The sequence below is a fragment of the Erigeron canadensis genome, chromosome 3, assembly GCF_010389155.1.
Source record: "Erigeron canadensis isolate Cc75 chromosome 3, C_canadensis_v1, whole genome shotgun sequence".
Lineage (NCBI taxonomy): Eukaryota > Viridiplantae > Streptophyta > Magnoliopsida > Asterales > Asteraceae > Erigeron > Erigeron canadensis.
In genome coordinates this window covers 1,837,430-1,849,641 of record NC_057763.1, presented here as the reverse complement: position 1 = coordinate 1,849,641, position 12,212 = coordinate 1,837,430, and the positions used below count along the sequence as shown (strand labels likewise).

The 12,212-nt window shown below is 34.1% G+C and overlaps 1 protein-coding gene across 1 annotated transcript; it reads left to right on the top strand.

Annotated features, from left to right (window-relative positions):
* Positions 1-402: 402 nt before the first annotated feature.
* Positions 403-11,093, top strand: LOC122592807 (probable LRR receptor-like serine/threonine-protein kinase At1g56140). The gene is made up of 24 exons (XM_043765121.1): positions 403-600; positions 3,704-3,896; positions 4,729-4,800; positions 4,882-4,953; positions 5,070-5,141; positions 5,237-5,308; positions 5,409-5,480; positions 5,875-5,946; positions 6,227-6,298; positions 6,382-6,447; positions 6,534-6,605; positions 6,712-6,783; positions 6,898-6,963; positions 7,067-7,132; positions 7,290-7,334; positions 7,437-7,501; positions 7,596-7,963; positions 8,115-8,313; positions 8,402-8,572; positions 8,645-8,763; positions 8,842-9,052; positions 9,470-9,701; positions 10,155-10,305; positions 10,505-11,093. The coding sequence occupies exons 1-24, from the start codon at positions 501-503 to the stop codon at positions 10,877-10,879; spliced, it is 3,075 nt and encodes a 1,024-aa protein (XP_043621056.1). The 5' UTR covers positions 403-500; the 3' UTR covers positions 10,880-11,093.
* The last annotated feature ends 1,119 nt before the right edge of the window (positions 11,094-12,212 follow it).

Here is a 12,212-nt window from a genome sequence, read left to right as displayed (position 1 = left end):
GTATTTCGGCGAGTTTTGGCTAACTTTTTTGCACTACACCATTACCTTTGACTCGATTTTGGCAACTTTTGGCTACTTTTTGGTAAAAACACGTGGTAGCCTATAATTGGTCGAAAAAGAGCTAAAACCAAGCTAAAGAACCAAGCATGGGCTTTGCACCCTAATGCAGTAATTTGTTAGCTAAACAGATCTAAATGTAGTATATAATGGTAATACTAATAATATAAAGCTATAATTAAAAGGGTTTGTGACTTGTGAGATGGAGATGTGTCAAGTGTCATCAACTTGCAATAGGAAGCAAGACTAGAAGATAAAAGTCTACTCTTCCATCCGTACTACATCCTAAATGCATATATAAAATGCATGTATATATTTATCATTTGGCAAAATTAAGGAATCCTATATACATACTTCATTTTATTGTTTTTTTATTTCTATAATATCTCAGGAACACTAGTTGATATTCTAAAACAGAAGCAAAGTTGTTAAGGACTTGCGCAATGGTGTCTCGGTTGTTTTGGTACTTGTGTTTGTTGTTGTTTATATTCATGATCATGGCTACTGTGGCTTATGCTCAAAACATTACAGACCCAGCTGAAGGTGTCTATCTCTCTCTTTCTCTCTCTCTGCATATATATACGTAATATTTTGCTATATTCATTTAATCATTTGTGGCTATTGATTTATGCAAACGAGTTCACTTGCTAATGAGTTAGCTTATTTTTTCCGAAAACTTTTTTACCCAAAGAAAATTTAGTATGAACTCGGGTCAAGCTCATGGAGTTAGTTCACATGTCATGAAATCATGTATCCACCCTGTAGGAGGTATATTGTTGTTGTTTATGTTCGATTACCTAATCATTAATGTTTAAATGGTAGAGGTATTTGGATGTTAATTCATTAATCCATGTTGAAGGGTTGTTATGCAATTAATTACTTGTATATTTAGAGTGTTTAGATAAAGTATATAAGTTGAGGGGTTTTATGTGTTAACAATATTAAAGTTAATAACCGAATAATGGTTATAGGAATTTAGTTATGAAGAGTCGTGATTTTTGAAAAAAAGTCACATTAATGATAGTTATTTACAGAAAGTCGTAACTTTTCATGAAGAGTCACAATGGTTCGTGTTTATTTTTATAAATAGAAATGTCTTTGGATTTTAAAACTTAACATAATTCATCGATATCTATATGAATTTTTACTATCTATACAACCTTATAAGCCATTTACCCCCTCTAAGTTTCTTAAAAATTTTAAACCCAAAATACTCTTCTTTTTCAACTTTTATAATAAATACATTACCCCTTTTTACATTAATTACTTTTACATTACTAATCACGTCGTCACCACCGCCATTACTACCGCCACCACCATACGTCTCCGCCACCATTGTCATCGCCAGTGCCAGCTTAACTTTTTTTTTTTAGCTTTGTGCGACCCATTTTTTTTCCGCTTTATGCGACCTAAATTTGGAGGCCTTTTCTATGGTAAATAAATAAGTAATTAAAAGCTATGTTAATTTATATGTAAAAACAGAATCATAAAGTAGTGTGTATATATGTATAAGGAAAAAAGTACATGTTTAAAGAGAAAGATATAAAATATAGGAAGATTTTTGGCGTGAACTTGTTTCCACTTTCCTGTACACCACACAGACGCACACAAAGGCACCAAAAGCAAAAGTCGGTCAAATCGGTCGGCCCTCAAAGCTTCGACTCTGATCCAATTGGTAAATCCTATATTGTCTGAAGTGAGACTGGCTGCCCTAAGTTAAATGCTTGCTTCTAAAGCCCTAAGCAAGAGGTCCCATTAGCTAAAGGTTTGGAATCCTAGTTTTGGGAAGACCACATTGACTTCATCCCAACGTTTCAGGCTCAACATCTAATGGCGAAGAGAGGCGGCTCGCCAGGGAAGGAATGGGAAATCGTCACACATACACAAACTACCCAATGTTAGAAACTAAAAACAAAAAGCCCATTATATAAAGCCCAACAATATAAAATAAAATAGCGCACAACTTAAATAAACTTTAGGGCCTAAAATAACTGCTTAACCCAAATTGCTTATTGGTCCGCCTTTAGCCGTCGCCGCCGTCGTCACACCCCCACTCGCATGGACATGTGTCTAATTATATGTAATGTGTAGACTATATATTAATATCTCTATTAGATAAATGAAGGAAAATTAAGCAGTTTGGATCAAGTGGTGGAGTCATTAGCGGATCTACAATACTATGATGGTGGTCACAGGGGCGGAGCTAGTAGGGGGACTGGCGAGTGTTTAATCTCTACCAATCATCCATGTTTTCTATTGCAAGGCTAGCTCATAACTGACTAGTACAAAAGTTTTTTCGAACCGAGCCACTCCCAAGTCCCAATCTATATATGTTTGATTTTTAGCCATGACAGTGCAAGCAAAGCATTTACATTGAGCCCATAAAAGTAAATCATCGTAATAAAACTCTATTTTACTAACATTTATTAAATAGTTATATCTTTCACATTATATTGTATACAATGGCCGGAAAAAAAATACAATTGAGCTCCCTTAACGTAAATTCCTGGCTTTGCTTGTCGCTGGTCATCATAATCAACCTTGTTTTATTAGTGGAATTTTTCTATTAACTTTAAAATTTTATTTAAATATTAAGTGAGTGGGCTTTCTATTTTCTACTTTATATATTCGACTAAAACAAACATAAATACTTTGAAAAAAAAAAAGAAAGAAAATAATATAAAAAAGTAAGGAAGACGATCTAATAAAACTCTTTAGCCCCACCACCAAATATAAAAAATGAGTGCGAGGTCAATCAACTCACTTTCTTCAGCCCCGCCACCAAATATCTCTTCGGAGAAGTCAGACCATCATTTATATTTTTTTTCATTTATATTGACTTGTATATTTGAGAATCTTTCATGACAACATGTCAACATATAATATCAATGTCTTTCAATTTACACTTTGAATGGAAATTTTTTGCTCACAAGTAACATTTTTGATTTTATGTTTTCAACACTAATTGATTGGTTTTTAGTAACGTTGGTTCATATACACTATATTTTGTTGATCCATTTAGTTTAGTTGTATTTTACCTTTAACATTTTCATTATTTACAATTTTTATTTTAAGAAGGGGCCTGCCATCCTTTTGATCTTGGGCTTATGATATTAACAACATTTTAACTGCACAATGGTAGATGATGGTCGGTGTTGCATATTATGACTAATTAATCATGGTTTTAAGAGTAAATGTGTAATGCTAATAATTAAAAAAAATTTTGAAGTGATATTTTATTATTTATTATGAACACAATCATATAAAGTGTTTTTATTAAAATAGATATAGTAATTTACATAGAAAAAAAAAAACATTTGTATAGCAAAACTACAATTATCAATCGTGACGTTATAACATTACAATGCATGACCTCTTGTACCCTTCCAAATAGCTTGACTACCTCTAGTGCAAGAAACCCAAAGGTATTAAATGCAAAGGTATAAAATGTTTATTTTGTAATTTGTCTTGTATGTTCTAGATATGGTTAGTAAAGTAATTGAAAAGGTGTAAGCGAGTTTAATATATAGTGTTATAAAATTTTTGATTTACAATTATTTACAAACTGCATAAGAATATGTGAACAGTATGATTATGAATTAATGATGTTAAATTTTATTTTACTGAAGAAAATTGGTTGTTGCAGCTCGTATTATAAATGCAATGTTCAGTGGATGGGGGATAGCACCGAGTCTTGTAAGAGACATGAGATGGAACATAAGTGGAGAAGTATGCAGCGGCGCTGCAGTCGACTCAACAGACTTTGATTCAAACGCTTATAATCCTGCCATCAAATGTGACTGTAAATTCCCTGATTCTATTTGTCACATTACTCGATTGTAAGTTCCTTTTCTAAAAAAAATTTAGTTCCCGTTATATTCATATTCCCTATGGAACTTTGTGATGCATGAATGAATGTTATAGGGATAGGACTACAGACATAGCGACATATAAATATGCTAGATGAATGCCCGTGCGATCAACGGCAATGGTAGCGTCAATGTGATGGTGGCAGCAAGGGTTAGTGGTGGTGGCGACCTCGCGAGTAGTTAGGTTATGATGTAAAAAAGGATAGTTATTTTAGGAATTAAGAGATGGATATTATACATTAATTTTATTAAAGGTATATTGAGTATTAAATAGACTAATAGATAGTATTACTCCCCTCCGTCCAATATTAATTATCCAGTTTTGACTTGTTGACAAGTCTCCTGTTTTCAACTTTGACCGTAAAAGTTTTTGTTTGTAACATTTAACACTTCATATAAAATATATGGACGGATTGAGTTTTAAATATACTTTTCATTGGTCTAACTTTCATCGACTATTATATAACACAAACAAAGATATTTATGGTCAAAGTTGAAAGAATAAGACTTCCAAATCAATATTGGACGCTTAATATGGGACGGAGGGAGTAATATATTGGTAAGAGTATGTTGGGTATTTCAAAGGTAAAAAGTTGAAAGAGAATGTGGTGAGTTTGCTTTATTAAGGAATAATGATGATGATAACTAAAATACTTTTACAACTGTTCTGTTTTATATATTTATGCGACATACTTGTAAAAGTCTTCAATCCTATAAATATATAATTTTTTGGACATTTCGTCCGTAACTATTTGTATGCTATGTATCTTTTAATAACCATTGCTTTACTGCAAATCTTCAGAAAAGTTTATGCTTTGAATGCTGTTGGCCCGATCCCAGAAGGACTCTGGAATTTGACTTACCTCACTAATCTGTATGTATGAGTACCAATGTCTTTATGTATATATACATCTGTACGCTTGTATTCTGCTAAACGATCTAGTTTTTGTTACAGTAAGGTGGACCAGAATTACTTGACTGGCCCTTTGTCACCTTTGGTTGGAAATTTAGTTCAGATGCAGTGGATGTAAGCCATCCTTTTTTGTTACTCTGGATTTGGCTATACTGAGTATACCTTTTCAAACTTTACATCTTTAAGAATACATCTCAAATTTATGATGCTTAACTTTAACGTTTCTATAGGACTATCGGCATCAATGCATTATCAGGGGAAATTCCTCCAGAGCTGGGGCTCCTTACTGATCTTAGATCATTGTGTGTTTTTTTTCCTCTTTGTTCGCCTTTCTGTTATGAAGCAGAAACTTCTTTTTGATTTTTTTATTGATTTAATTTATTAATAAATTTTGCAGGGGATTTGGCACAAACAACTTCAGTGGTTCCCTGCCATCTGAACTTGGAAATCTGCGTAAATTACAACAGCTGTAACAACTTATAGGACTTTAAACTTTTGTTGGTTAATAATCTTCATGTTTTCTCAATCAAATCATCCAATATTATCTTTATTTATGTTCGTTTTTCCAGTTACATTGATAGTGCTGGAGTTAGTGGCGAAATACCTTCTTCATTTGCAAATTTGCAGAACCTGGTCACAGTGTAAGCACATTAACTCTTATCGACATTTCAAAGTACCACCCCATCCATCCAAGTAATATTGCAACACTTTCTTTAAATTTAGCATTTCATAATTTGCATTATTTGACCAACAAAGCTGGTCTACTGGTCAGACATCATAATGTCCTCACAATAGGTCTCAGGTTTAAACACTTCTGTTCTGAATGCCAAAACTGTGAAATTTCCTTTTATAGGAACATTTTATTTTACAATGATCATTCTAGGTTTTTTCATAGATCACTCAATCGATTACCCTAGGACCTGATTTAAACATTAAGTTTTGTTGGACTGGATGAGAATCATATGTTTATGCTTCTACATTAGCACTTTTTCATCTGCATCATTTATCATAAAAACTAATTTGTCGGCATCTCAGATGGGCTTCCGATAATGAATTCACCGGAAGAATACCCAGCTTCATAGGAAATTGGACACAGTTACAGGCATTGTAAGTTAACCTCTTTTCTTAAATTTTTTTTTTTTTTTTTGTAGAACGGCATACTATCCTACTCTACTCCTAAGTTACACGAATGTCTGAGATGGAACCCAGGACTTTCTCGAAAAACCCCTTATTAATCCACCCCACAAATGTGGGAAGTGGGACTTGAATCCAAGTGGATCCTCCCAAGGTCAAGACGTTACCAATGGGCCATCAACCCATTGGCTTTTATAATATATATGAGATGAAACTATATAATTACTTAATTACATAGTTCGTTTTTCTATAGGAGGTTTGAGGGGAACTCTTTTGAAGGTTCAATACCACCATCTTTTTCTCAACTGACCTCTTTGCAGGATCTGTAAGTCTTCCTCTCTTCTTTTTTTCCGGAATTAGTTTTTAAATCCACAAATGTCTAGCTGATCTTGTTTAATATTGTTACAGGAGAATAACTAGTTTAACTAATGGTACTTTGGATTTTATTGCAAACATGAAGTCCCTGACTGTTCTGTGAGCAAATATTTTGTAAATATGTCAAGGTAACCAACCAACTTTTCCTTTCTTAGGTTACTTATAACAAGATGCCTCCCTTGCAGTGTTTTAAGGAATAGCAAAATTACTGGCTCTATTCCAACTGACATCGGTGAATATCAAAACTTGACACGCCTGTGAGTAACTATTTAAGAAAAGATGTTAGATGTTCATATGTACTCCTAATGCCAAACTTACTATTTGGCCTCATCTCATTTACTAACTTATGTGTTTAATACACAGGGATTTGAGTTTCAACAATTTGACGGGGCAGATTCCAAGAGACTTGTTCAACATGAGTCGAATCATTTTCTTGTAAATAAATTTGTAGTTTCCTTCTAATAAGGACAATAAAATTTAAAGTTGAAATGAATTAATCGGTACTCCCTTTGATATCCTAACGCTAAATTAAGATGTCATCATTCTCAGGTTTCTTGGAAACAATAGCTTAAATGGTACCCTTCCCAATGTAAAGAGCAGATCTCTCATCAATATGTAAGTTAAATGCATGGCTGCATTTATGGTTTCATATTTGAAAGTGCTCTTTGTCTCTCCTTCTAATTTCATATTTGAAAATTCTCTTCTTTTCCTGATGCAGCGATTTATCATACAATGAACTATCCGGGACACTTCCTTCTTGGGTCAATGAGTCAAGCTTACAACTGTATGTAGATAATTTTAAATATTATGTTTAAATTATGATTTGTGACTTATCTTTTAGAGGCAGTAGTCTCATCTGACTTTAAAAACAAGAAAATATTTTATCAGCTTTTATTATAGCATATGGAACTAAAAATCATGTTTATCTATGCAATGTGCAGTAACTTAGTTGTAAACAACTTCACGTTAGAAGGCTCAGCAATCAGGTAATGATATTTAGCCACCACATACCTTTAATTACATTTGATATTTATGTAAACTGATACCCTGCTAACGCCTTTTCTAATCATAATGTACTTCTGGTTCAGTGGTCTTCCATCAGGATTGAATTGTCTGCAAAGGGATTTTCCATGTAATCGTGATACACCAAGATGTACGCAAGGACTTGAAGTTTCCTTTGTTATTTTAGAAGTTCTAACACTTACTAGAATCCATTTGATTCGCCGTGCTTTTCTTTCTGTTAACAGATAGTAGCTTTGGAATTAACTGTGGTGGTCCTCAAATTACATCTTCTAGTCAAATCGTTCATGAGCGGGAAAATGAACCTCTTGGATCAGCAACATACTATTTGACTTCTGAAAGGAGGTGGGGTGTCAGTAATGTTGGATCAAGGGACAACCCGGAATATACCGCCTCCACTTCACGCCAATTTACAAACACTTTAGATTCAGAATTGTTTCAAACAGCGCGAATATCGGCCGGATCTTTAAGATACTATGGTTTAGGCCTAGAGAACGGAAACTACACCGTGAACCTCCAGTTTGCAGAACTACAAATACAAGATGGCCAAATTTGGGAAAGCAGTGGAAGGCGTGTCTTTGACATTTATCTACAGGTCTTTGTTTTAATATTTATCATATCATATTTGAGGACGAAACTAATTAGCCACAGCAGCCTACGTCACCTTAGTATGTACTAACTAGTTCCGAGCATCTAGTATTAGTATTGTTTGCCTTGTTTGATATTTTCAATTTTCTTTCCTCCAGGGAAACTTGGTGTTCCAAGATTTCAACATAAAACAGGAAGCAAGAGGAGCCTCTTTTAGTCCTGTTACAAGGGAAGCAAATGTCCTGGTTTCAAATAACTACCTTGAGATACACTTGTTCTGGTCTGGGAAAGGAACTTGTTGTGTGCCTAAGCAAGGAACTTTTGGACCTCTTATCTCAGCAATTAGTGCCACCCCAAGTAAAATTTGTTTTTGATAGTAGTTGCTAACATTGAGCTCTCGACACTTGACTCAACTAATGCTCTTTATTGTTTATTTTATGTACAGATTTCTTCCCCACAGTGAGCAACAAACCACCTTCCACAAGGAAAACGAATAAGACTGGTTTGATTGTTGGGATTTTGATCCCGATTGTGGTTGTGTGCTTCCTGTCATTTTTAGCCTCGTATATTATTCGTCAGCGTAGGAAAAAGCAAGATACCACTGACAACTATGAAGGTAGTTTACTGGATCTTTACTTATTTGAATAAATGCAAGTTTTAGGCACTAACATGCTTCACCGATTTGCAGATTTTTTGGGGATTGATGCTAAACCGTATACCTTTAGTTATGGAGAACTTAGAGATGCAACAGGTGATTTTAGTCCTGAAAATAAGCTTGGTGAGGGAGGTTTTGGACCTGTTTATAAGGTAGTTCATGCATTATATCAAGAATACATATTCGCTTCCTAATTTTAAACCCCCTAAATTCTCGTGGATGGTGAATAGGGAACACTAGATGATGGGAGACTAATAGCTGTTAAGCAACTCTCCATTGCTTCCCATCAGGGGAAGAGTCAGTTTATCGCTGAAATTGCAACTATATCTGCTGTCCAACACCGCAACCTAGTGAAGTTGTTCGGATGCTGCATTGATGGAGTGAAACGACTTCTTGTGTACGAGTATCTTGAGAACAAAAGTCTTGATCAAGCATTATTTGGTGAGGAGTTGCATTTTGCATTCTAAAGTTGGCAAATTGGGCAGGTTGGGTAACAGGCCACAACGCGTTAGGCTGGCCTGCAAACTCTTATTTATCTATTATTAAAATATTATCCATATGTGATGTGGTAGATATGATTACACACTATATAATCTAGGCATTTTACACTTCTTTAGCAATAAAGAAACATAGGAAGGTTTATGCATTTAAAAACACTTCGGGTTGCCTTTCCCAGTTCGCCCCGTTCTACTTTTTTTTTTTACATAAACCATTTGACCTATTGAAAATAAAACCCAAATTGACCCATTTGTATGTATATGGGTCAACAATGCTATATCTATATTGTACGTTCAAAAGTATGGTTTTAAAATGAGCTGTAGATTATATTACTACTCTCAAATATGGGTTCTTCTGCAGGAAAAAATAGCTTGTCTCTTAGTTGGTCCACCCGGTTTGAAATATGCCTCGGGGTAGCACGTGGTCTTGCATATCTGCACGAGGAATCTCGAATTAGGGTTGTACACCGAGATGTTAAAGCTAGCAACGTTCTACTTGATTCTGAACTGATCCCCAAGATCTCCGATTTTGGTTTGGCCAAACTCTATGATGACAAACAAACACACATGAGTACACGCGTTGCTGGCACAATGTAAGATAAAATCTGTATTACTTTTACTTGTAAAAACATAAAGTATTAGTATTTAATCTTAGTAGTGGAACTTTCAGGCCAGTTACTTATTGTTGGGTTGATCTTGGTTATATTAAATCTTAAATGGCTCAAGTATACCGTTTAGCTGAAACTGAAGCGATTCGGATGGGTCAGAAAGATGGCCAAAGTGTATATTCAAACGCATACAAACTTTATGATGACATAGATTTTAAAATCTTATATATCTCTTTATCTAACCATTAGAAAAAGTACGGAGATGTTTCTACGTCAACCCAACCGGACCCATTTCAACTAGAATTATATGCTACCACTTTTGGACCCATTACCATACCAGATTGGCCCGCCCACTTTTTAGTCCCTATGTGACAGCTTTAAACTAGTTTTGATATGAGTAATAATAAGTTGACATGATCTTAATGATTCCCTATGTAGTGGTTATCTCGCACCAGAGTATGCAATGCGTGGACACCTTACAGAAAAGGCTGATGTGTTCGGTTTTGGAGTTGTAGCTTTAGAGATTATCAGTGGAAGGCCTAATTCTGATACAACTTTAGAAGATGAGAAAATATATCTTCTGGAATTGGTATGCTTCATTGTCATATATGTATTCTTCTTATCATCTTTAACCCATTGAATATTTTTTTTTTAATAAAAATTTTAGAAAAGGGGACATAATATATTGATGGGTCAATCTAACCTGTTTTCTTTTGACCCGATCCCATTTTCACATGTTGCAAAACCCGTCTATTTCGTTAATTCTGATTTATTTTGTATGCTTTTAGGCTTGGAACTTGCATGAAGCTGATAGGGAACTTGAGTTAATAGACGAAAAGTTATCTGAATATGATGAAAATGAAGTAAGAAGAATGATGAAAGTAGCTCTCTTATGCACGCAGACTGCACCAATGCAACGACCATTAATGTCCCGAGTGGTGGCAATGCTTTCAGGAGACATAGAAGCTAGTGGTGTTATTACTCGGCCTGAGTATCTCAATGGTTTTAATTTTAATGATGTCACTACCTTCAAAAGTGCTCTACCAGTTTCAGTTTCAGGTACCGACTCGACTGCAAGCACAAGTTATTCCAGTGGTACACCACACACACCTGATAATGTTTCCAGACCGATGCTTCATGATCTCATCGGAGAAGGTAGGTGATACAGATGATGATTACATTTTTGTTGTTCTTGCACTTTCTTTAAAGATAATCTCCGAGTCTTGTATGTATTTTGTTTTGTCACACCCTCAAAAATAGGGACTAGCACATGGGTGTGAATTCAATAATATCATAACACAAAATATAATGAACGACTACTAAACGTTGTCGTTTTAGAACTTTATCAAAAATAACATTGTTTTCGAAATTCAAATACAATACGTGAAAGAGTGGATTGTTGTAAAAACGTTTATTCAATTGGCATAAATAATAGTAAATTGACGAGTCATTCCTAAAATCATGGTAGTAGGGCAAGGCCATCAGGTTGCTTATGTCATCAAGTTGTCCAAAGCAGAGCATCTAGTTACTTGAGATTACATGTTAAAATGTCAACATAAAGTTGGTGAGTTTCACAGGTTTAATAATAAATAGTTATCTGTGAACCACAAGATTTAAGTAGTCATTGTCCTACAACAATGCTATAGAAATAATGTATACAATTTGTACTAAGTTCATGAAACGAAACTCGACAAGTTAATATAGTTTGCCTCAACAAGTGTCTTGCTCAGAGTACTTAATAGTTTACAAGTATGCATGAAGTATGCATGCATCCGTTCGACCTCCACGGGTCAAGTTGACGCTACCAACCCGGACGGGGGTGTCAACCCAAATAGTACTATCCAACATACTTACGCTTAAATCCATATCTAACGTTTCACGATTAGGAGGGCTTATAGTTGAGCAATATAACTTAGACAAATAATGTATACTAGTTTTTAAGTACTTGTGTTCACACGTAAAACATAGGGCATGTATCTCACCCTAAAAATATATAAAACAAAGTGGGCTATGAAGACTCACCTTAGTAGTGGATTCATGAAGGTAATGATGCAAATAATTTTCAAGTGATTGTGATATTAACCTAGTGTAAGAAATATATATAGCTCTCTTAATATTGTGCTTAAGTGATAATACTTAAACAAATAACTAAGTAAATATTAAATAGATTTTTAAGGTTTTTTACCACCTCAATATTATATAAATAAATAAATATTTTTGCTAGTAAATGTATCTTATATTTAATAAAAGTTTTCTTGAAATATTATTAGAATAAATATTCCTTTTTCAAAATAAGAATAAAAATAAAGTTAACTAGAAAGATGTAAAATGAATAAATAAATACACCAATAAATTTACTTTTATATGTATGATACTTTGTTGGGTTTTGTAAATTTTTATAATAATAATAATAATAACAATAGACACTCTCATTAGAAATTTGCATTTTTCAAAAGTGATGAAAAATTAAACTTATACAACTTTATGAAATAAGAC